This window comes from Lolium perenne, chromosome 2 (assembly GCF_019359855.2).
Source record: "Lolium perenne isolate Kyuss_39 chromosome 2, Kyuss_2.0, whole genome shotgun sequence".
Lineage (NCBI taxonomy): Eukaryota > Viridiplantae > Streptophyta > Magnoliopsida > Poales > Poaceae > Lolium > Lolium perenne.
In genome coordinates, this window is record NC_067245.2 from 292,331,234 (window position 1) to 292,358,422 (window position 27,189).

The 27,189-nt window shown below is 43.0% G+C and overlaps 1 protein-coding gene across 1 annotated transcript; it reads right to left on the reverse strand.

Moving 5' to 3' along the window:
* Positions 1-24,787: 24,787 nt before the first annotated feature.
* LOC127330683 (UPF0481 protein At3g47200-like) lies at positions 24,788-26,553 on the reverse strand. Its single transcript, XM_051356815.2, has one exon. The coding sequence runs from the start codon at positions 26,454-26,456 to the stop codon at positions 24,930-24,932; it is 1,527 nt and encodes a 508-aa protein (XP_051212775.1). The 5' UTR covers positions 26,457-26,553; the 3' UTR covers positions 24,788-24,929.
* Positions 26,554-27,189: the final 636 nt, after the last annotated feature.

Sequence of the window (27,189 nt, forward strand, 5' to 3'; positions counted from 1 at the left end):
CCAGAAGTGTTAAGAATGATTGTGTCACCTCTGAACATGTGAGTTTTTTATTATGCACTAACCCTCTAATGAGTTTGTTTTGAGTTTGGTGTGGAGGAAGTTTTCAAGGATCAAGAGAGGAGGATGATACAATATGATCAAGGAGAGTGAAAGCTTTAAGCTTGGGGATGCCCCGGTGGTTCATCCCTGCATATTTCAAGAAGACTCAAGCATCTAAGCTTGGGGATGCCCAAGGCATCCCCTTCTTCATCGACAACATTATCAGGTTCCTCTAGTGAAACTATATTTTTATTCCGTCACATCTTATGTGCTTTACTTGGAGCGTCTGTTTGTGTTTGTTTTTGTTTTTATTTGAATAAATGCTTGTGTGGGAGAGAGACACGCTCCGCTGGTTCGTATGAACACATGTGTTCTTAGCTTTTAATGTTCATGGCGAAGGTTGAAACTGCTTCGTTAATTTGTTATATGGTTGGAATCGAAAAATGATACATGTAGTAATTGCTAAAATGTCTTGGATAATGTGATACTTGGCAATTGTTGTGCTCATGTTTAAGCTCTTGCATCATATACTTTGCACCTATTAATGAAGAAATACATAGAGCTTGCTAAAATTTGGTTTGCATAATTGGTCTCTCTAAGGTCTAGATAATTTCTAGTATGGAGTTTGAACAACAAGGAAGACGGTGTAAAGTCTTATAATGTTTACAATATGTCTTTTATGTGAGTTTTCCTGTACCGGTTCATCCTTGTGTTTGTTTCAAATAACCTTGCTAGCCTAAACCTTGTATCGAGAGGGAATACTTCTCATGCATCCAAAATCCTTGAGCCAACCACTATGCCATTTGTGTCCACCATACCTACGTACGACATGGTATTTTCTGCCATTCCAAGTAAATACTTCATGTGCTACCCTTAAACCTTCAAAATGCTTCTCAATTTGTGTTAATGTTTTATAGCTCATGAGGAAGTATGTGGTGTTTTATCTTTCGATCTTGTCATTTACTTTTGACAGACTTTCACAATGGACTAGTGGCTTCATCCGCTTATCCAATAATTTTGCAAAAAGAGCTGGCAATGGGGTTCCCAGCTCCAATTAATTACAACTTGCATTAATAATTCTCTTCACATGTTTTGCTCTGATTCATCAGTAAGCAACTTAATTTTGCAAATAGACACTCCTTCATGGTATGTGAATGTTGGAAGGCACCCGAGGATTCGGTTAGCCATGGCTTGTGTAAGCAAAGGTTGGGAGGAGTGTCACCCATAAATAAATAAAAACTAAAGTACATGTGTAAACAAAAGAGAAGAGGGATGATCTACCTTGCTGGTAGAGATAACGTCCTTCATGGGAGCACTCTTGAAAGTCTGGTTGGCGAGGTAGTTAGAGTACCCATTACCATTCGTTGACAACAACAAACACCTCTCAAAACTTTACTTTTATGCTCTATATGATTTCAAAACTTAAAAAGCTCTAGCACATGATTTAATCCCTGCTTCCCTCTGCGAAGGGCCATTCTTTTACTTTTATTGTTGAGTCAGTTCACCTATCTCTCTCCACCTTAAGAAGCAAACACTTGTGTGAACTGTGCATTGATTCCTACATACTTGCATATTGCACTTGTTATATTGCTTTGCATTGACAACTATCCATGAGATATACATGTTACAAGTTGAAAGCAACCGCTGAAACTTCATCTTCCTTTATGTTGCTTCAGTACCTTTACTTTGATTTATTGCTTTATGAGTTAACTCTTATGCAAGACTTATTGATGCTTGTCTTGAAGTACTATTCATGAAAAGTCTTTGCTTTATGATTCAATTGTTTACTCATGTCATTTACATTGTTTTGATCGCTGAATTCATTACATATGCTTACAATAGTATGATCAAGGTTATGATGGCATGTCACTTCAGAAATTATCTTTGTTATCGTTTACCTGCTCGGGACGAGCAGGAACTAAGCTTGGGGATGCTGATACGTCTCCGACGTATCGATAATTTCTTATGTTCCATGCCACATTATTTATGATATCTACATGTTTTATGCATACTTTATGTCATATTTATGCATTTTCCGGAACTAACCTATTGACGAGATGCCGAAGGGCCGATTCTTTTTCTGCTGTTTTTGGTTTCAGAAATCCTAGTAAGGAAATATTCTCGGAATCGGACGAAATCAACGCCCAGCATCCTATTTTCACACGAAGCTTCCAGAACACCCGAGAGCCGCCAGAGGGGAGCCCTGGTGGGCCCACACTTGTGGCCGGCGCGGCCAGGGGGTAGGGCGCGCCGCCTTGGTGTGTGGCCCCACCAGGACTCCACCGACCTTGCCCTTCCGCCTACTTAAAGCCTCCGTCGCGAAAACCCTATCAGGATCGACGAAACCCGCAAAAACCGTCCAGAGCCGCCGCCATCGCGAAGCCAAGATCTGGGGGACAGGAGTCTCTGTTCCGGCACGCCGCCGGGACGGGGAAGTGCCCACGGAAGGCTTCTCCATCATCACCACCGCCATCTTCATCAACGCTGCTGTCTCCCATGAGGAGGGAGTAGTTCTCCATCGAGGCTCGGGGCTGTACCGGTAGCTATGTGGTTCATCTCTCTCCCTATGTACTTCAATACAATGATCTCATGAGCTGCCTTACATGATTGAGATCCATATGATGATGATTGTAATCTAGATGTCGTTATGCTAGTCAAGTGAATTTTACTTATGTGATCTCCGGAGACTCCTTGTCCCACGTGTGTAAAGGTGACAGTGTGTGCACCGTGTGGGTCTCTTAGGCTATATTTCACAGAATACTTATTCACTGTTATGAATGGCATAGTGAAGTGCTTATTTATATCCCTTTATGATTGCAATGTGTTTTGTATCACTATTCATCTATGTGCTACTCTAGTGTTGTTATTAAAGTACTCTATTCCTCCTCCATGATGTAATGGTGACAGTGTGTGCATCATGTAGTACTTGGCGTAGTTTATGATTATGATCTCTTGTAGATTATGAAGTTAACTATTACTATGATGGTATTAATGTGATCTATTCCTCCTCTCATAGTATGAAGGTGACAGTGTGCATGCTATGTTAGTACTTGGTATAGTTGTGTTGATCTATCATGCACTCTAAGGTTAATTAAATATGAATATCGAATGTTGTGGAGCTTGTTAACTCCGGCATTGAGGTGCTCTTGTAGCCCTACACAAATAGCGGTGTTCATCATCCAACAAGAGAGTGTAGAGTGGTTTTATTATGTGATCGATATTGAGAGTGTCCACTAGTGAAAGTAGTATCCCTAGGCCTTGTTCCCAAATACTGCAATCTCCGCTTGTTTACTGTTTTACTGCATGTTTACTTACTACACGCCAGCAAGCACTTTTCTGGCGTCGTTACTACTGCTCATATTCATTCATACCACCTGTATTTCACTATCTCTTCGCCGAACTAGTGCACCTATACATCTGACAAGTGTATTGGGTGTGTTGGGGACACAAGAGACTTCTTGCTTTGTGGTTGCAGGGTTGCATGAGAGGGATATCTTTGACCTCTTCCTCCCTGAGTTCGATAAACCTTGGGTGATCCACTTAAGGGAAACTTGCTGCTGTTCTACAAACCTCTGCTCTTGGAGGCCCAACATTGTCTACAGGAAAAGGAGGGGGCGTAGACATCATTGGCATCAAGGTTAAGATCTCTTATGGGTAAAGCAACACACCTCTGCAGAGTGTAAAGAACCGTGACCTGTCACTCCCTGTGCCGAGATATGGAACTGCGAACGCTGCCGGAAAGGAACTCCATGAAGTTCTAGTAAACCGGTGAAGGCTGACGGACATAGTTCTTTGGAATAAAAGCAATCTCTTGAAGAAATGTTTATCAAAACCTGCATTGGTATTAGGCTTTCTGGTCTAATATCGTAGTTAGTGCATTAAACACCTCTTTTCTATAATGAACTTGTTGAGTACGCTCGTACTCATACCACTCTTAAACCCCATGCTTAGATTGTCTGAACCGTCTGGAGGAGGACAACGACAATCCTGAAGGAGCCGAGATCATCGGCTATGAAGAACCAGACCTCTCTGGAGGTGTGGAGGCGTAGACTACCTTATAGTCTACGGAACCGGGGAGGCTTCCGGAGGAGATCAAGTCTAGAAACACCGAGTAGTAGTAGTAGCCGAGCAGTGTGAACTCTTAGTGCTTCACTGCTCGAAGGAATAAATGTACAACTTAGTAAGACTCATGTATTATAAGTTAAGTTGGGTTCGCCTCGAACCCAGGAGTAACCCTCTTAGGACTCAAGAGGGGCTCCGAGACGATATGTATATTATGCTTGTAATAATAAGTGAATGAGTTATGGACCTGCTATGTTCTGTTGTACTACTCTGAGGGATGTAATATTTGCGAATTGGTACTTCGTGAATGTTATGTCAACGACTGGCATACTACAACATGCAGTGGTATGCAGGGTCACCACATAATGTGATGATGAGTATGTATGAGATGATCATTATTGTATTGTGGCAACCGGCAGGAGCCTTATGGTTGTCTTTAAATTTCATGTTGAGTAGTATTTCAAAGTAGTTGTAATAGTTGCTACATGAGGTGAACAACCATGAAGACGGCGCCATGGACCTTGACGCTACGCCAACGATGATGGAGATCATGCCCGTTGATGATGGAGATCATGTCCGTGCTTTGGAGATGAAGATCGAAGGCGCAAAGACTAAAGGGCCATATCATATCACATATGAATTGCATGTGATGTTAATCCTTTATGCATCTTATTTTGCTTAGATCGCGATGGTAGCATTATAAGATGATCCCTCACATTAATATCAAGATACTAAAGTGTTCTTCCCTCGTATGCACCGTTGCAACAGTTCGTCGTTTTGAAACATCTCGTGATGATCGGATGTGATAGACTCAACGTTCACAAACAACGGGTGTAAGCCATGTTGCACACGCGGAATACTTGGGTTTGCTTGACGAGCCTAGCATGTACATACATGGCCTCGGGACAACGGAAACCGAAAGGTTGAACACGAGTCATATGGATGATATGATCAACATGTTGATGTTCACCATTGAAGCTACATCATCTCACGTGATGATCGGTTTTGGTGTAGTGGATTTGGGTCGTGTACCACTTAACAACTATGAGGGATGTTGTATTAAGTGGGAGTTCATTAGTAATTAGATTAAAACATGAACTAATTATCATAAACATAGTCTGAGTAGTATTTTGAATTAATTTTGTAGTATTGGCATCCGTTTTCTACCATGCGCTAGTCTTGTAATTGAGATAGAAATACTGTTAAGTCTGACAAGAAACTTTACGGACTGGTACCGTATTGTTAAAGAATCAAGAAATGATTAAGTCCTATTGCAAACTTTTAGTAAACCTCACATTGCTGATTCAAAGAGCTATGGTTTCATTTAGTACCTAAAGTTATCTTGTCTCCGTGAAACTTGAAATTCAAATCTGTTTGAAAAGTAAGGAGCTGAAAATTTAGTTTTCAGAAATAATCAAGGTATGAGATATATGTGATATCTAAGACCTTATTGCAAGATGATAGAATATAATTTGGTGAGACTACATAAACTCATAAGTTTTATGTGAATGTACGAAGGTTGAAGACGCAAGGCGTTCCAATCCTCCAACTATTGGGGCACTAACGATATTCGCATATCCATGAAGTGATCGTCCTTAGTATGCACCGTTGCTAAGACTTGTCATTTCGAAGCATCTCGTGATGATCGGGTGTTATAGATTCTACGAGTGCATGCAATGGGAGCAAGCCAGATTTGCACATGCGAATACTAAGGTTAAACTTTACGAGCCTAGCATGTACAGACATGGTCTCGGAAAGTCATCATGATATGATGGATAAAATTATGAGTGAAATTGTTCATCATATTACAAAGTTACTAATAGTGAAATCCGGAACACTTGTCATATGATGATCAACTTCAAAGTAAGAACCTCAAGGTTATTGGTATTTGACCAACAAACCTAGAAGTTATTGATGTTGAAGTGTTTTTCTGAATAATGAGGAAAGCTAAAAGAGAAACTACAAAAGATTATTGGCAGAAAGAAAGAAAAGACTAGAAAGTCTAGCTCAGGTGTATATAAATGATATACATGTTATGGATGTATTCCTCGTTTGATCACACAATGAAATTCTTGGGTATTTGTACCATATTGGTTGGTATGAAGTGTCATACAAAACAACGCAATACAAGAATACAATGGCCTAAGTGACTGACAAGGAATATGATATGAATGCACGTCTGGAACAAAAATAAAGTGTTATTATGTTCATCGTTGGCATTCTATCTAGCCCTTAGAATTTATAATAAAGAACTTAATAATTGTTATTTTGCTCTGGTCAAATAGAAACAATGAGTTGTTCAAATTATGACATTACTCCATGTACGATGGATAAGTTATTATAAATCTTAATGGTGAAACACACACACATAATACTGACGCTAAAATGCCATACGACAAATGATTTGAATTCCACTTATTTGTGGAACCGCCATTTAGGTCATATTAGAGAGGAACGCATGAAGAAACTCCATGCAAATGGATTATTGGAGTCATTTGATTTTTTGAATCATTTGGAACTTGCAAATCTCTTCTAAAAAGAATGACTAAAATACCGTCCATAGGCCAAGATTTGAACGGGCAACTAACTTAGTGGAAACATACATGATGATGTATATGGTTCACTGGGTATAGTTGTGTGCGGGAGATTCTTCTACTTCATAAAAACTTCAAAAAATGAATTGAGTATATATGTGGATATATTCGATAAGGAAGAAGTTTGAAACATTTGAATGGATTCAAATAAATTTCAGCATGAAGTGGAAATCATCATAATAGAAAAGTCAAATATCTATGATTGGATCATAGTGGAAATATTTGAATTACTAGTTTTAGCAAACATCTAAGAGAGCTATGAAATTGTTCTACAACTCACATTTCTTGGAGTATCATAGTGATGATGGAGTATCCAAGAGATGTATCCAAACCTTGTTGGGTCAATGATGAGATAATATATTGATGCCATTATATTTTTGTGGATTATGCTTTAGAGACTACCGCTTTTACACTAAATAGAGCATCATCATGATCCGTTGAAATGACACCATACAAGTTATGGCATGGGTATGAACCCTAATAGTCCTTTCTTTAAATTTTGGTCTAAGAATTTACAACCAAAATCGGATGATTGTCTTTGTTGGTTATCCCAAAGAATTGATAGGGAATTCTTCCCACTATGAAGTAAAAGAAAAAAGTGTTTGTTAATGTTACTTTCTTATTTCCAAGAAATTGTTTCTAGCGAAGTTTTTGAGTGGGAGGACAATAGAACTTGATAAGGTTTATGAACCTGAGCATAATGATCAGAGTAGCGCAGCATCGGAATTGGTTCCGGAAGCGGCCACGACGATCATGGCTCCCATGACTACAAAGTGTTTTAGCCATGGAGATCGAAGTACATATTGAACCTTGTAGGTATGGTTTACTTTGTGATCAAATAAATGATTTGTGGACAAAGGATTGATTTTGAACAATGATAAACCAACTACAAACAAAGAAGTTATGATGGGCCCTGACTCCGATAAAATGGCTATATGCCATAAAATCCAAGATAGATGAATACTTATTGAAAGTAAATGGATCTATAAAATTGAAGAAGCTCGACTTGTCGAAAAATTGTTTACGACAATGTTTAAAGAGTTGACTGCGATAAGATTAGATCTTCCGTAACAATGCTTATAGTCTATATGGATTATTCTAGTAATCGCTACATATTTCTTTTATGAGATATGCTAGTAGGATGGCAAAATACATTACTTAACAGAAGTATGTATTAAAGGTGTATGCAAGATACAAACCAAGAGTTTTGCTAGTCCGTGGAATACTAGATAGGTATACGAACTTCAATTTGGTGAAGTAAGTATCACGGAGTTGGAATCTTCACCAGATGAAATAGTTTTTTGATTTTATCAGAAACGATGAAGAGGCTTGCATTTGCAAGAAATTAAGTGGGAGCGCTGAGACATATTTATAATACTTTATGTAGATGACATATAGTTGGTTATAAATGATGTAATTATATACTTGATTATAAAAGGTTTCATTGAGAATTAATTTCAATGAAAAGGGTATGAACTAAAACCTATTTAGTGTCAAGATCTATGAAGATAGATTGAAACACAAAATAAGTTTAAGTTAAAGTACATAGAATGGATATAGAAGTAGTTCAATATAGAAATATTAAGAAGGTGTTCTTTTCATTTCAAGGTTTAACAAGACTTGAGTGTATTTGACACTCAAAGAGTAAAACCAAATGAGTGATTTTAGGTCACGAATAATATGTACAAAAATGAGATGTCCTGTGCTCTTAAGAGTTATGAGCATATACCAGAATGATTTATGTGATGATCATTGGATAACAGTAAGAATATCCTTGAGTACTTTAGAAGAACCAAGGATATATATATATATATTTTTGTATAGAGTAATGACAAACAAATCGTTGTATGTGTTGCACCGATATTAGTGTGGTCACATATAAAAATAAATTTCAATCTCAATTAGGCTAAGTGTTGTTTAAAAGGTAGCACAATGAGCTAGAATAAGTCTATGCTAGATTTAGATGTATTCTAAATATTGTGACGGATTCTACAGAAGAATGCAGAGTATGTCATTGTTTTGACAATGATTGAGGATGTTAAGTCGAGAAGTTCTTTGAGAACTTGGTGTAGTTCCGATAGTGTCAGAACTTTGAAGCTATGTTGTGTATGACAATATTAGTGACATATTTCAGACTGCGGAATTAAGGTTCCACCAGAAGACCAAACATATTTAATGCCGACTCATTAGGAAAATGAGTGATGCGTTAAGACGCAAATGAATTGCAAAATACATACGTTTCTGAGCGTGTCAGATCTGTTGACTAAAACCTCTCCCGTGAGCAAAACATGATAAAGCACCGGAAGGCCAAGGTGTTATATCTTTACAAATGTAAACTAGATTATTGACTCTAGTGCAAGTGGGAGACTGTTGGAGATATGCCCAAGAGGCAATAATAAAAGTGGTTATTATATATCTTTATGTTTATGATAAATGTTTATATACCATGCTATAATTGTATGTAATATCCCAGGTATTGGGGTTACAAAAATAGAGGAAACAGATGTGTGCATTGCATTCATGCATAGAAAATCCGGGGAATTTTCGCGCTTTAAAGTAAAACAGTCACAGTAACTGAAGTTTCACCTGACCTTGGTGGAATTGAAGTAGCTCATCAAGTCCAGTGCTATAAACCTCAGTGTGACCTTTGTTAAAACATGTTTTGGGTAGAGATGATTTGATCTAAGGGGTTAGATCAAATGGGACTAACACAACAACACTTTAATCAATGATCAATTGCTTGATCTTATAAAAGATCATAATATGGTATTCCTTGCCATAACATAAGAACATCTATTCAATTGGAAATCAAGTAATAATAAATGGAGAACCCATTCTTCACTTATCTTTTCCATGTCATTAACAAATAAATAGACCTACCAGGAACCTCATGGTATCTCTTGAACCAAACTTTTGAATTTAACACCAACACAAGTTTATCAATAAACCCTAGAGATGGGAGATGTTATACCCATCAAAGAGATAAGAAACAAACTCTAAATTATTAACACTTAAAAGTGGAGAAACTACCTTGGGGTATAATTGAATTCACTTTAAAACTAATTGCCAAATATGATAAAACACAAGGACCTAAGTGCATAAAAGCCACACATTTTGATTATAATCATAACTTATTAAATAGGTGGAATATTACAAAACTAAATTCGTTTACATTACGAATTATAGTTCAAACTATTTGAATAAAATAAACTATGTGTGCTTTGAAACTTATATGATCATGCCTTGGTGAAATCAAAATCATCATTCAAAATTGGGGTATAATTCTTATTATTTTTGATCCCAATTATAATATAAATACAATCACATATGATATAGTGACTCAACCATAAGCATAAGATCATTATAAGACATTTAGTAACAAAAGCCACTTGGCCATCCAAAAACAAATCACATGAGAGGATAATACCATGCCACATAGGATGAAAATATCTACATAGCTTGCATCCTAAGCAATGCCACCTCATGCTTAAGGGATTACTATGGATAAGAGCATGTCACCCAAGCACCTTACTCATCAAATCAAAGCAAGAGTCATACACCTATGTGTCATGACACTAGAGCATGCCCAAGCCTATAAAAGGAGCCTCACACTTCATCCATTCCATCATCTTGCACCATATGCAAGGTAACCAACACATTGAGCCACTCCATAAAATAGTTAGGATCAAGATGAAGCAGCTAGGAGGTGGAGGCATGCCACAAGATGCAGGTTTATCAGAATTCCTGAAGAACAAGCTACAAAAGATAACAAGGTAGAATTCTTAGACAGAGCACATGCTTAGATAATCATATCATCATTCCTTGAGTAGAAAACTAGATTATAGTCCAAGTCCTTGTGGAGTGAGAGGGGTAATTGGTATAACCATAAACAAATACTTTTAGTAATACTTTAGGAAGCCAAACCTTGATCATTATAAATTGTGTAGTAATTATAAAACCTAAGAACTAAAAGTAGAAGATATAAGCCCATAAGAAGAGCTTAGATTTAAAGCCTATACTTATATGGTGAGAACCCATCCATCCATATGACCAAAGTTAACTATAAAAAGAACTATAACAACTTTAGTTACTTTAATGATAAATTGAGGATAGCAATAGAAGTTAATTGGGAGGAAGAGCAATCCTAGTCAAGGTAGGGTGGTGTTGAATCCCACATAGAACCTATCTCCATGTTTCAAATTAACTTGTGAATTACTTGGTGATCACAAGTAAAACCCTAATCTGTATCCCAACATTAGTTTGTACATCACTTGAGTGATCACCACTATAAACCTAAATCACATTTGAGTTCCAAACCATTTGCTAGTAGGTGAATATAATTAGAACCCTAGAATTTATCTCTAGTGCTAAACCAAATGATTACACCCATGGTGATGATCAACCACTTATCTTTATAACCAAGACCAAACCATGATGAGAATAGTACCTACTCTAGGTATTTTAAGGTATTACTAAACTACAACATTAATACTAAACTTGGGAAGAGTTCAAACAGAGTTTCCAATTCTTTAGCACATAGTTCTGCACATAAAATAATAGCCAAGTGACAACATTACCAAATAGGAGGTCAAGTCCTTAGAGATATCTTAGTACATGAAATCATGCCATTAAAGCCACCTTCTCATTTGCAATTCAGTAATAAATACTACCATAAAATTGTTTCTTGCATAGTAATACCAAATAAAACCTACATACCACTAAGTGAGAAAAAGATCATTGGAAAATAATTTGAATATTTACAAGATAATATTCAAATTCATGTCAATAGGAATATTTAAATCCAAATACCAATAGTAATTAAGAAAACAATGTTTTAGTACATATTAAATTTGTTAATAAACAACAACAATCTTTAAATGCATGGAATGAATATTACTCGAATTCAGTCAATCAAATTTACAAAATATGATTGAATTCAAAACAGTAATTAAATTAACAAAATGGAAAACAGAAAAAGGAAAACTGAAATAAAAGAAGATGGAGAAACAGGCTCACCTGGCCGTGTAGCCCATGGAGAAGCCCAACAGTAGCCTGCAGATCAGCCCAACACCATCACCACCCCGCAGCCCAGCCCAGCCCAACTTACCTGTTCGTCTAAATATCCTGGAGAGGGTGTCGTCCCCATCTCCTTCCTTCGCATGGGAGCCAACACGAAGACGTGCTCCTCTTCTTCTCTCGCTGGCGACTCCTCCGCGACCGACGACGTGACGAGGCTCGCCTCGAGCCGTACAAATAACCTGGACGAACCCTAATCCCTAATTTCTTCCTTCCCCGCTCCATTTTTCCCCATATCGAAACCCTAACCTGCTCCGGCACCGATCACCGCCGTCGATTGGGGAAGCCCCGAGCCCCGCCGTGACCACCACTGTGATCAACGTCCTCGACTCGGTCACCGTGCACAAGGAATCAAGCTGAAACATCCTCAATCGACCGTGCCAGGTCATCTTCTCCGGCGCCGGCATCGAGCAATTCCGGCGACTGCGACCTCCCCTTGCCTCGCCGACACGCCCGTCGTGCTCGCGGTGAGTCTCTGACTCTCCTGAGCATCCTCGCTTCTCCGCTAGCACTCCCTAACATGCCCAGCATCGTAGGCCCGTGGGCACCGCCGCAGCACCTCGCCGTCGGACTAGCTCCGGCGACGATTTAGGGGCGGCGTTGGTACCCTGCTGTTCACCGTGGCGAGCTGAATCGAGTAGCATGAGTAGTTGGTCCGCTCGAGCCTTGGAACGGCGGCGCCGTCACCGGCAAACCGTCGGCAGTGAGCCTCTCTGGCCACGTCATCGACACGTGGCTGCTGACATGGCCTACGGCCCACTGGTCAGTGGCTATACGGGTAGAACTAACCTGGTAACTTTAGCTATTTTTAGTTTAAATTCAAATTTCACAAATTGCTACAACTTTACAGAAATAAAACAAATTCATTTCAATTCTGAAAAAATACCAAATGTGATATCAATATGATCCTAAAAATAAAATCTATCCAATAAAAATATAAAATGAAATTTTTATTTTTAATAAAAATTTAATTATTTAATACTTAATAATTAAGCCTTTTCTTTTATTCTTAATTGAATTAAAATTCAATAATTAGGAAAATTTTCCAAACTAAATAGAAACCAATAAATAAATAAAGAAAACTTTAAAACTATTTTTTTATTTGTTAAATCATTATCAGGGGGATTTAAACCCTGATTAATAATTACCCTAATTATTAACTGTTTAAAAATAATAAAATGCTAAATCCAATATTATTTTTAATTCCAAGTTACTAATAACTTCAACTTTAAAAAAATGAAGTTATTAATCAAAGAACTACATGGTAAATAGCAAACCCTAATTCCATATTGAATGATAGTACAACCCTATCATTTCATGTGAACCCTAAAACCCTAATTCAACTATGCACCATAACCTAGCTCCATTAGTCAATAGGAACCCTAAATGGTTTTAATCTAAAACCTAGGTTAGAATAGGTGATCATGGTACTTTCTTTTAAATCATAGAACCATATAGCACCTAGATACTTGTCATGTCCCCATAAAATGAAGAAGAGCTATCACTAATAAGATGGATATCCCATGTGTTCATCTTATCAAACCTAGATGATCAAATAGGAAAACCTAAATCTAAACCTTAGTTCCTATCATCAAAATGATCAACCTTAGTTATCCATAATTAGCATCACACCATTGTGATGAATTCTAATAGCAACTATGCTAATATTGACATCATATCCCATACACACTAAACCCTATCAGTGATAGATACTCATAAACTATCCTATTTAGGATCAACCATTCTTTACTTAAGGGATCACATAACAAACCATAGACAACCTCAACCTTAATTGATATACTTCTTAATACTTAAGAAGTATGTTCTTCAAAAGTTATTCTTTTGAAGTAAATAAAGAATCATCATCAACCCTGCTTATAAGGACCTATAAACCCTAACTAGCTATCACCAACAAAATGCACCAATCCCTTGTATGAATAGTTGCTTAGAATGCCCAGGCTTAATTCAACCTTACAAGCCCTAGCTATTGATGAATCCAACTCTGTTGTGATCCATCTACCACTTACTCCAGAATCCAATTAGAACCATAGAAAACCATAGAACCCCACAAACCTAATTATCATACTTGTTCTTTATTAAAGAACATGTTCTTCAAAAGTTATTCTTTTGAATTATATAATAAGTAATCATCAACCATGCACTATAGAACTTAAAATTGACAACTGCTCTTTACTTATTATACAACTACTATTCCTTGGTGTGTATGATTATTACTATGCATTCTACCACTTGTTTATGATTCCAAAACAACACAAACCTGAATAAGAACCTTGTTTGTGAATCACTCTAAAAGTGTAACACACCCTACACTAATCATTACCACTCACTAATCCTAAATCATCGGGGTTAGGTCACGCTTAGAACGATTGCATCTCATACTTATGCATTATTGCATCCTTGCCAATCTTTTAAACATCGTCCTTACCGGACGATGATGCTATTTTAGAACTTGGAGTTATTGCATATCGAAGACCTTGATTGCATAATCTTGCAGTCAAGAAAGGCAAGTTCATCGCTTGCTCATGTCATTTGAGTATCTTTATCAAATTACTTGCAAAGTACTATGATTATCACTATTGCATAAAAACCAAAACCACTACTTTCATAACTATGAATATGACTATGTGGTGGGCAATGGAACCATGGATTGTGTTGATATGGTGGAGGTTCCATTGCAAGGGTTTATATCCATCTAGGATTAAACAACAAATGTCGCCAGTGATTCTTGTGCCGTAATACCCGTGTTAACCATAAGATCCGGAGTGGGACGGAGTAGTCAAAAGTGTTTCCACCTCTCGTTCATCAACGGATGCGCTTTACCGTAGACACTTGTATCTGTCAGGGCAAGCGGTTGGCTGGGGAAGCCTTAAGTCCCCACGGCATAGTCCGTAGACACTTGTTGCTCGAAGAGCAAGCGGTTGGCTGGGGAAGCCTTAAGTCCCCACGGTATTGCGGTCTATGATGGGTTGCAGCTACCAGCGAAGGAGTTTGGTTCGATCCCAGACTGTCGTCGTGGTCGGGGTCCACCCGTGAGTGGGAATAATGGGACCGACGAGGACCCAGGGTCGGGGCATGCAACAAAGGGTGGGTGTTCGAGGTAGCGGAGGAACATGATTGGCTAGACCTTATACCGGGCCTCACACCAAAGGAAGTGTGGACGGGTTGTGCGCCCGGTTGGCACCAAGGTTAAGATCTCTTATGGGTAAAGCAACACACCTCTGCAGAGTGTAAAGAACCGTGACCTGTCACTCCCTGTTCCGGGATATGGAACTGCGAACGCTGCCGGAAAGGAGCTCCATGAAGTTCTAGTAAACCGGTGAAGGCTGACGGACATAGTTCTTCTGAATAAAAGCAACCTTTTTGAAGAAATGGTTATGAAAACCTGCATTGGTTTTAGACTTTCCGGTCTAATGCCGTAGCTAGTGCATTAAACACCTCTTTCCTATAATGAACTTGTTGAGTACGCTCGTACTCATCCCACTCTTAAATCCCCTGCTTAGATATGGAGGCATCGAAGGAGGATCTACAGTACAACTCGAAGGCCGAGGAGTCAACAACTACTTCACGAGACAGGACCTTGTCAGAAGAGTCAGATACCTCATCCAACAAGGAGAAAACCTAGTTTAGCCATAGAAGGGAACTAGCTTCCTAAACCTAGCTCCTATTTAGCTAGAAACTATTCTTAGCCTCTATAGCTAGTTAAATACTCTACCAATAGAGTTAGTGATAGGATTAGACTACGAGTCGTTCTTCTGGAGTTATCTGCAGTTTTTACCTCATTGTAAAGTAGGAGGCTGTGATGATCTTATGTAATAGAGTCTGTGTGTAATTCTATAGACATACCTTGGACCCGCATATGTTTCTGTTGTACCACTCTGAGCGATATAATACTAGTGGAACGGTGTTTCATTGGTGTTATATCAGACTTGCATACTACACCATGCAGTGGTATGCCGGGTCACCACATTGTATTAACCGAAACATTGATACATGTGTGATATGTAAACAACAATGAGTCCCTAGTAAGCCTCTTAACTAGCTTGTTGATTAATAGATGATTAGTTTCATAATCATGAACATTGGATGTTATTCATAACAAGGTTATATCATTATATGAATGATGTAATGGACACACCCAATTAAGCGTAGCATAAGATCACGTCATTAAGTTATTTGCTATAAGCTTTCGAGACATAGTTACCTAGTCCTTATGACCATGAGATCATGTAAATCGCTTATACTGGAAAGGTACTTTGATTACATCAAACGCCACTGCATAAATGGGTGGTTATAAAGGTCGGATTAAGTATCCGGAAAGTACGAGTTGAAGCATATGGATCAACAGTGGGATTTGTCCATCCCGATGACGGATAGATATACTCTGGGCCCTCTCGGTGGAATGTCGTCTAATGTCTTGCAAGCATATGAATAAGTTCATAAGAGACCACATACCACGGTATGAGTAAAGAGTACTTGTCAGGAGACGAGGTTGAACAAGGTATAGAGTGATACCGATGATCAAACCTCGGACAAGTAAAATATCGCGTGACAAAGGGAATTGGTATCGTATGTGAATGGTTCATTCGATCACTAAAGTCATCGTTGAATATGTGGGAGCCATTATGGATCTCCAGATCCCGCTATTGGTTATTGGTCGGAGAGAGTACTCAACCATGTCCACATAGTTCGCGAACCGTAGGGTGACACACTTAAGATTTGATGTTGTAATAGTAGAACTTGAATATGGAATGGAGTTCGAAGTATTGTTCGAAGTCTCGGATAGGATTCCGGACATCACGAGGAGTTCCGGAATGGTCCGGAGAATAAGATTCATATATAGGAAGTCATATTCCAAGTTTGGAAATGATCCGGTGCATTTATGGAAGGTTCTAGAAGGTTCTAGAAAAGTCTGGAAGAAATCACTTTGGAAGGCGGAGTCCCTCGGGACTCCACCACCCATGGCCGGCCAACCCTAGGGTGGAGTCCCAGGTGGACTCCACCTAAGGTGGCCGGCCACCCCCTCCCAAGGAAAGGTGGAAATCCCACCTCAAGTGGGAATCCTAGCTTGGGTAGGTTTCATGTCATATGGAAGGTTTTGGTTTGGGGTCTTATTCGAAGACTTGTAGACCAACTCTTGGGTGTTCCACCTATATAATGAGGAGCAAGGGGAGGGGGCCGGCCACACAAAAGCCATTGTGGCCGCACCCCCTCATGGTGGCCGGCCACCTCCCCCTCTCCCAAACCCTAGCCGCCCCCTCTCCTCCACCTCTCCCGCAACGCTTAGCGAAGCTCCGCCGGAGATCTCCATCGCCACCGCCACCACACCGTGGTGCTGCCGGATTCAAGGAGGAGCTACTACTTCCACTGCCCGCTGGAACGGGGAGAAGGATGTCGTCTTCATCAACACGGAACGTGTGACCGAGTACGGAGGTGCTGCCCGATTGTGGCACCGTGATCAAGATCTTCTTCGCGCTTTTGCAAACGGCAAGTGATCGTCTACCGCAGCAACAAGAGCCTCATCTTGTAGGCTTTGGAAATCTTCAAAGGTGAATCTCGATCATCCCCTCGTTGCTCCCATCTTCTAGATTGCATCTTGGCTTGGATTGCGTTCTCGCGGTAGGAAATTTTTTGTTTTCTATGCAACGAATCCCTACAGCCACCGCCTCCAAGTAGAGGGGGTCCTCCCCCTCCTCCGCCTCCTCTTCCTCGTCGTCGGCTCGTGGCGCTCCGCCGCTGGAGCTCCCCTCCCATGCGGCGTTCCACGACCGCTGCTGCTCCCACTCGCTCCGCCATTTTTCGAAAGCGCCGCCGCTCATCGGCTTCAGTGGCGGGTCGACCTTGTGGTAGCGGCCGCCCGCCGCGAAGTCGCGGAGCATCGGCGGCACCCATTCGGCGCCGGCGTACTTGCACGTCGCACGCCGACTCCCGGCGACGGAGAGCTTGTAGTGGCGGCGCCACGCATCCTCCATCGTGTCCGGCGAGCGGAATCGCTTCGATCCGGCGGCGGGCGAGGCGCTACTCCGCCGATGTGCGCTCATGGCCGGCGGCGGTGCAAATGCTGCGGCATGCGAATTGCTCGCCGGAGTGTGTGTGGGGAGGCGGCGGCGCACGACGGGAACCCCTCACTCGCACCTACACCCTGTATTTGTAGGGGGCGGCGGGGTGGGTTTGACGGGCCCTGTATTCCGTCGATACGGGCTAGCCCGAATACGGGGCCTGCTAGATGGCCCAAAATGCCCTCATCCCCTATCTCGTCGGAATTATACGGGGTGCGCGTGTTTTGAGGGACCTGCTAGACATGCCCAGCTTTGTTGGAAATCTATGAACAAATGCTATATGAAAAGTAATCTATCCATAACTCAGAATACTAAAAAGCACACCACGATGGAGGTATTAACAAATTTAGAGATCACGTCGCTCGTTGTGTGCCGATCGAGCGTCGATTCACTTCACTGGTCTCTGCTCGCAGGCAGCTGAGACTAACCCTGGCGCCTATGTTTATGATCTCGTACATGCTTTACTATAGGTCCATAGCACTACTCTATAGTATGTTAGGCTAGAGGCTTTTTACGGTACAAATTACTAGTCCCATAGACCAGTAGTATTTAGCGAGAGGCCGTTTAGGCAGGTAATCTTTTTTTTCCTGTAAGGCCAGGTTGGTCCACGATTAGGGGTAGTACTAGTCGATCTTTCTCTCTCCAAAGAAGAGGTACCATCGCTCTCACACGCCCCCGCTCACCCCCTGCCGTCGCTCTTGCCGTCATAGATAGGGAATTACAGATCGGCGCCCCTTCCGGTCGTTGCTATCCACCATCTTTCTCCCTGGTGTCTCCGAGCTCCCTTCTGCTTGGCTAGCCTTTCTCCCTTTTTTCTTTCTTTGCTGGCACTTGACCACGAACAGATGCAGTTGGCTGCACTGCAACTTGGTGCACAGGAACATTGGCGTGACTAGATGAAACTTGCTGGACACCAAAAAATGCAGGAAGAATGATAGTCATTTTGCTGCAGCTTGATCTTGCTTCTCAAAGAAATGTCGGTGTGGCCGCGGTACTGCCGTGAGGAGCAGGCGTACGCGACAGCATGCAGCTTGGCCCTAGAGCTCGCCGGGCGCGCCGGCACGAGCAGCCTTGCCGTTGCGGTGTGCAAGAGGTAGGTCCGCCCCGTGCTCGTCGCCGGCAGGTCGGCGCTGTGTTGGCTCCGCGGTGGCGTATGCGCATGGACGACAGGATGCATCACCATCACTGGGTGTCAGCGTCCACCCAGGGGTGGAGCCCAATGGGCTAAACCTGATGCACAGGCATCAGGGTAAAAAAATATTGTTAGTGCTCATCAGGGTGGGCCGCGCGCCACTCATCAAGGGCCCAAGGCCACTTCGGTGCTGGCTATCCCGGACGCCCGCGGAGGCCCTCGTACGCACGCACGCACCCACGTTCGACCAGGGAACGTACACAGGCGATGGCCTTATCTATCGCTGACCCAATTGATCAGGGAATCGTCGCAGACTGCGGATGAACGATAGATTGGGATGAAGGGACGCAGCTACGCAGTGAAGCATGAACCAGGGGCAGGCGTGCAGTCTGATCCAATCTCCAAAGCTCCGATCCAATCTGCGAGGCAAACATCGCAGGTTTGTAACGGTATATCACTATTACAGCACCTCAGTTCCCCTGTTGCGTATTTTGTCTCCCTGTGAATCAGCAATTAGATCCAATCGGACAATTCATAATTATGCGGATGTAAGAGCATCTCCAGTCGCGTCCCCAAAGCGTCCCCCAAAGGGATTTGGGGCGCGCCGGATAGAAAATGTGTTCCAGCCGCGTCCCCCAAAGCCCCTTTTTGTCCGGCGCGCCCCGATACGGTGTCCGGCGCCCCGAGCCCGTCCCCGTCCCACAGGGGACACACCGGGGACGCCGGACACAACGAAAAGCGAGGCGGGCTCCCCCGTGTCGGCGACTATTTGCATAAACCTTTGGTTCGCGCCTCTTTTCTCGTCGCTCCTTCCTTCCCGCGCCTCCCACCCCACCGCCGCCGCTAGATTTCCTGGCCGTTTGGGCGCCTGATCTCTGCTGAGAGTCGGCACCGTTGTCGCGGCTGGGGCTCCCGCCGGTCGTGGTGCCGCCGCCGCGTCGCCAGCGCGTCCCAGAACGCGCCGTCAAATCCGGCCCACCTCCGCGCACAGAAGGTGCTCGACGACTTGCCAGGTAGGCGCGATTGGCCGCTGTTTGTTCCGTCGTCTGCATCGGCGCAGTTTTAACCATTGATTTTGCTTTAGCCATGGACAGCGACGATGAGATGCTTGCCCTGCTGCTGGAGGACGAGCAAGCCTTCGACGACGACGTGCGGGAGCATTTGCTGATCATCGCGTCCCTCCAGGACATGCTTGACGCTGAGGCGGAGAAGAGGAAGAGGCCGCGCCGCGGAGGATCAAGGCCGGGAAGAAGGAAGTCGAAGCCCCGGCAGAGGATGGAGGGGCATGCCATGCTGCACAACGACTACTTCGCCGACGACGCAACACATGCCGACAATTTTCGGCGCCGGTACAGGATGAGCAAGGGGCTGTTCATGAATATCCTCCACGGCTTTCGAGAGTTCGACCCCTATTTCAAGCTCAAGCTCGACGCTGTAGGCATCCTCGGGTTCTCGTCGATTCAGAAGTGCACCGCCGCCATGAGGATGCTTGCATATGGAGCACCTGCCGATACACAGGACGACTACCTTTGCATGAGTGAGTCTACTGCCATTGAGTGCATGTACAAGTTTTGCCGAGCTGTGGTGGGAAAGTTTGGCAAATACTACTTGAGAGGGCCAACTGAGGAAGAGACTGCAAGGATCATGGCACAAAATGCTGCGAGAGGATTTCCTGGAATGCTTGGAAGCATCGATTGCATGCACTGGGCATAGAAGAACTGCCCGTTTGCTTGGCAAGGTATATACAAAGGCCGTCATGGATATTGCAGTGTGGTGCTTGAAGCTGTGGCAGATTATGACCTGTGGATTTGGCATTCTTTCTTTGGCATGGCGGGATCACACAATGACATCAACGTGTTGCAGCGGTCTCCGGTGTTCAGCAGACTAGTGGAAGGGCATGCTCCACCATGCAACTATGAGATCAATGGCCACCAATATACCAAAGGCTATTATCTAGCCGATGGTATATATCCAAAATGGGCCACTTTTGTCAAAACAATCCCGAATCCATCAGGTCTGAAGAATTCCCACTTTGCTACACGACAGGAGGCTTGCAGGAAGGATGTCGAGCGGGCATTTGGTGTGCTTCAAGCACAATTTGCCATTGTCCGGTACCCTGCTCTAAGCTGGTCTCACGACCAAATGTGGGAGGTGATGCAGGCTTGTGTGATCATGCACAACATGATCATCGAGGATGACCGCAAGAATCATGTTAGGTCACATGTTGGTCCCTATGAGTGTCAAGACCCTCTTGCGGAGGTTGATCATGAGTTGCCTGCAGATTTTGCTGATTTTCTCGCCATGCACGCAGAGATTCGTGACAGCAATGTGCATGAGCAACTTCAAGCTGATCTCGTTAAGCATTTGTGGAGGATCAAAGAAAATACTGTGGCACCTTGATGTAGCATCTAGCCCTATTTATTATATTTGATTACTTGTTTTATTGTTTGTTGTAATTTAATTTGAAAACAATCCTCGCAAACATTTTTATTCATATGCTACATTTGATAAATAGTTTATGTGTTAAAAAAAGTAATTTAAATGTTTGGGGGCGGCGTTTGGGGGACGCGGCTGGGGAGCGACGTCCCCCAAAGGCGGCACGAACAAAACACGTCCCCCAAACGCTCAATCCGGCGCGGTTTGGGGGACGCTTTGGGGGACGCGACTGGAGATGCTCTAATTCCTCCAGCTAGTAGCTCCATAATTTCCCATCTATTTTTCTGCGAAAATTGCTGCTAATAGATGCTATGTGATGATAAATGTGTCTAGAGTTTATGAACATTGTACATACATTTTTCTTAGACGAATTCTGAATTATTTGTTATAAAATATTGGTACATTATGGACAGGTATCTCATCAAAAGAAAAACAGCTTCACAAAATGTTCCGGAAGATATGAATTGGAAAGAGGAGATTCAATATGATATAGGTACATTATAAATTTTTATTTTTAAATACCAGTTTATTTTGTATTTGCGTGTTGTCTTCAACTATGATATACCAAGTATGCTTGGGACATGGCCACGAGCACGTTGGAATGGCTCTCCTCTACTATCGCCGCGGCAACACCGCATGATCGCAAGCGCACCCAATCGATCATCCTGCTGGTACCGTGGGTGATTTGGAAGGAGAGGAACCGCCGCATTTTTTATAGCAAAGACATGCGGGTGACCATTGTTGTTGCCCAGATCGCCATTTGGGAGTTGGCAAGAGGCCAGCAGCTTATACCGCGAGAGTGAGGCTTTAGTCCCCAGCGTGCGCTGCTTTTTGTTTTCTTTTTTCGGTTCCTTGTAACCCGAGTCTTCTTCTAATGAATACCGTGAATACAGCAGCTCTCTTGCGACGTTTCAAAAAAAAGTTTTAAACTATACTAATATATAGTAGGTTTTTTTGCCCAATTTTTTTTGGCTATAGTAAGTTGTGCATCAGGGTAATTTGAGCTCCAGCTCCGCCCTGCGTCCACCTTCAGCTGCTTGTGCAGTCTGGTTGCCGCGAGTGCCGCGCTAGTACAAAATTTCGATCTCCCGAAAGTTCTCTTCTTTTCTGGAACTCCCGAAAGTACCCTCCTGTGAGCAGAAATATAGCTATTTTGCACTTCGGTGGAATAATACTAGTCGTTTGCCGGACAAGTATTAGTCAATCTAAGCGCTCGAATATGTGTTGTTGGACGGCTGACGCTCCTCCGTCCCTACCGTAAAAGAGCCCATGTGCTAACATACATGGTGGTAGTGCTAGTTCTCAAATCTCAGTCATGACAACGTATGGAGTTACCACTAACCATATATCCTATTAAATTGTTGGTGTTCTTCGATTAGGCGGGTGGGCGAAGGCTTCAACAGAAAGAACTCGTCCTGCAATCATTCAGTCGGGACAAATTGAAATGAACATACATTTGCGGTTCTAATACATTCACTGTTTCAAAAGAATACAAAGCTTTGGCAGGCATTTATATTGTTCCACCTCAGTACAAGTGGATATGAAAAAGCTGCTGCCAGCAGAAGCACAAATTCTTCTTTTGGTTGCTTCTTCACGACATACAAAATACAAGAGAAGCTTGAAAAGAAAAAAAAATTCCATCTTACAGAATATACTTGTGAAACCTCAGAATGTGATCAAACTGAGACTTTGCTTCACCTATTCAGGGGAAGTCCCTTTGCCAGAACTTGCTGGGATATTGTCTGTCCTCAAAGGACCGACAATCTATCAGTTCTTCAATCCCTAGAAGATATGAGACCAAAGATAAAGTTGCCTTTCTACATGGAAATAACCATTTTGGCAGCATGGAGAATCTAGATTATTAGAAATAACAAAAAATTTAAAAATCAGGAGCCACCGGTGCAAGGCTGGAAGCATATTTTCGACAGTGAACTGTCAATGCTAAACACTTGGAACGTTTCAATGAGTGGAAATGTAATTTGAATTAATTTTTTTTTTCCGTCAGTGTTTCATCCTAATTGTCAGTTGACTTGTACTACCACATGTACATATGCCCATCGTCGTTGATTTAGATGCGCCCTTGACCACCTATGTGGGCCTGCTCCTCCGATGCCATGGTCTCCTGATTGACCGTTGCCGTAGTTGTTGACGTTACCGCCGGCCTTCGAATGCTCATTTTTTTCAAGATGGCGGCACGGTATAACATATGCGTCGCCTTCACCTCACATCCACATTCGACGTGTCGGCGGTCAGTATCATGAAATCCTCTTTCTTCACCGCAAACGGCAAACCTCGCCGTCTCAAGCTCGATCTTATTATCTTGCTTCTTCAACATGGACGCCCACCTTTTGTTGGCTTGTTGAGCTCAAATGACCGGGATCGACTACATCTTGGACTTGCACTTATCAATTCAGGATTGCACCCTTTCCGAAGATGCCGCCTCAATGACTGCCGCCTTGTCCTTTTTGTTGCTGGTGGAGCGACCCACATAGGTGGTCAAGGGCTCAACGACGTTGCCGCCGGCCTTCTTAGAGCAATGCGCGTGAGGTGTGACCTGGAGCCATCGTTTACCGCAGCCGATCGCCATGCATGCTGACGAACTACTTCGGCCCTACTTCATTGCTTGCCTGAGCTGATCTGAGCTACATGGATGCAACTTTTCTACTCTCTTTCCTTGTACATCCAATCTGTAAAATTATATATCCTTGTAATTATTTTAAAAGAGAGCCATTCCTGTAGAGACTAGTCGGTGGCACAGGCCGCTTAGATGGACAGGCACATCCAATCTGGAGATCGAGTGCGCCAAGGCGTGAGTTCACAAAATTAATTACGAAAGACATTCGTTCACGCGCAACTTACATCCAAAAGAGAAGGCACAACCCAACATGCATAAGGGAAAGCTTGTGCTTCTTTTTCAAGAGCATGCAAAAGACCTGCATGTCATGGCACTAAGACTTGGATAAAGCTTGTGCTTTATCTTGACATACATCAAAGGCTATACCGTTAGCTAAGCTTTGCTGGAAAGTTAAAAAGAAATTACCAAGTATATGTATGATACGAATGCTAAAGCACACCACCTCATCTATTCTTTGGCCATGATGTGTTGCATTTCAGCATTTGCACGTACACACTAGGTTGGTGGTAGTGCTAGCTTAGCTAGCCCTCACTCAAGTAGTATTTCTTCAGCTAGAATGTCACCATATGTATGTATAGAGAGAATATGTATATTAAGATAACAATGCAAATGGAACTAATTATGGCAGGAGATTATCATACGCCCATTGGCTCGCAAGGGCATTTGATTAAGCCAGAACTGGAATTATCAGAGGATTTAGAGCCCTTGTTGGCGAGACAAATGACACCATAAAGAATAACATTTAACACCCTGGCTAGCTAGAGAATGTTTATATCAAGATATCATTGCAAACAGAACTCACATAGAGGAAAAAATGACTGTAGCAGCTAAGCAAACTTAAAAGACCACCTCATCAATCGCAGCACAGGAGGTGCAGCTTATCTTGATCCCTTGAGAGACTTGATCGCACCAAGGAAGCCGGCAAATCCAGCCATGGCGGACACCACGGTGATGATGGTTTTGAGGTTCTTGTAAACAAACTTGTACACTATGATCCACCACCGCCTTTCGACCTTGTAGTTTTCAATGCCTACAATGGTGTTGAAATAGGAGTTACCGGGGCGCAGGTGCTTCTCGAGGCTGGTGAACAAGTCAAGCACGTTCTTGTTGGTGAGCCCTGCTCCTCCTTGCAGGATATGCTTCTTTCGCAGCTGCTGCACATCCTCCTCACTGTCCGTGACCATGCCCAGGAGGCAGAGGTACGAGCAGACTGTCGACAATGTATCATCGGCTTCGGAGAAATCTGGGGTCATGCATAGCTCGAAAGCTGCCATGTTGACAAGGAATCCTGCGTTTGCATCGTCCAGTGACAGAGGCGCCAGGATGAGCTCTCCAGAAAAGATCCCTTTCTTGATACCCATGTCCTGTAGTTCTGCTTTAGTTTTGGTGGCTGTGAGCTCGATGCCGATCTCTGCGAGTTCGATGACACTGACAGAAAGTGACACTTTCTTGGCCTTGTGGGATATTTCGGTCTCAGCCTCTGATACCTGAGTAGCACTAATGTGATTGCTCCCTACAATGTAGTGTCGTAGGAGGCCAAGGAGATGTGGAGGCTTGTAGCTGCTGTCCAGTTTAGGAGGATCAAAAAGAAGATCTTGGCGGGATCGCAGAGACGGCTTCACCCGTCCAAGGAACGTTTCCATGTCCAGGGGCTTGGGCATGAAGCCCATGAGCTTTTCAACCACCACCCATGGGAGCTGGTTCTCAAGTAGCACAATGTCGCTGAAGATTCGGCGGTCATTGGAGCTGAAAACACTATTCAGCAACGGATCCACATCCACTGCCGTGCCGTCATCATCATCGCCGCTGTGTCCGCACCAAGACAACATATACTGCAGCAAGAAGCAGCCATCATAGAACATCATAGGCTTGAAATCATCATCGCCGAAACGTCGCACCTTGTCCTTGTCGTAGTGGCTGCGGGCTTCGTCCGCTACTGCGAAGACCGCCCCATACACCTCCTCGACGGAGCGCCCTGAATCCTTGATGAAGTGGCAGGCGGCCGCGTACTTGGCGCTCTCCATCTGCGGGAAGTCCGGGCTCTTGCCATGGTGGTAAGGGCCGATGGACACGACCTTTGGGGCGGCGTACTGGGCGGAGAGATCTTTCATGCTTGCAGGGAAGAGATGGATCTTCGTTTCCATCTCGCCAACTTCATCCTCAAATGCTTGTGTTGCTTGCTCAAACACTTCGATCGGGCTACTCCAGTCATACTGATGATCATCAGTACTCTCAACCAGCTTCAGCTGCTGCTGTCCCCTTGAGCTAACGACCAGATCACCGTGGCTAGCAGGAGCAGCAATTGTCATCTCCAAAGGGATGTCTGGAACCCATGCAGTTGTTTCCATGGGCCCCCGCTTCCAATCAGCAAAGGCCAGCTGATCATAGTCGCAAGGTATCTGCATGTTAACAAGGAGAAGTGGAAACTGACCAGGAAACGAACGACGCTCCTATCCTCAGAGAAACATGTACTAATGCTCTAGGAGAGACTGAAAAGACTACACAGTAGTTTGAGAACCAACACTACATCAGTCATGCTTGGTGCAGAAGAGGTCGCTCCTCTTTATAGACCAACCGGCCACGTTGTTTTCTCACTGAGCCGTATACAAATGAAATAGGGAACGATGGTCCAGCCACCGTGTACCATGGCTAAGCATGTTTCATCAGGACAAAACACATGCATGTCTCATCAACTAAATAACCATAATAAATGGGTATTGCATAATAGAAGAAACTTTTCAACTTTTGCAGCGTGCAACACAACCTGGAGGTACCTTATGAACTTGATCATGAATAAGATACCACTAGCCTTTTTGCGGATGGAGAGAGTAGTGCTAAAGAAAATTCTTAACAAAATAAAAGAGGTGAATCCAACATGAAAATAGAGAGAAATTGTTGCATAATTAAAGAGCATGGAGACCACAGGAAACATCCTCATACAAATTTGCACACAAACTGAAAGTCTGATTCATTGAGCATTCACTCAAGTATATTGTGAACAGTGACCTATATAACTATCTGTTGCCTGCCAAAACCCACCGACGAGCTTGGCGACGATCAACACCGTAGAGCCGGGAGGCTCCCAGAACTGCGGTTGGCTTTGGTCCCTCGGGCGACGGCCCGCAATGCCTTCTGGCA

Coding starts and splice junctions, on each gene's coding strand:
- LOC127330683 (XM_051356815.2), bottom strand. CDS start 26,456: ATGCAGATACCTTGCGACTATGATCAGCTGGCCTTTGCTGATTGGAAG.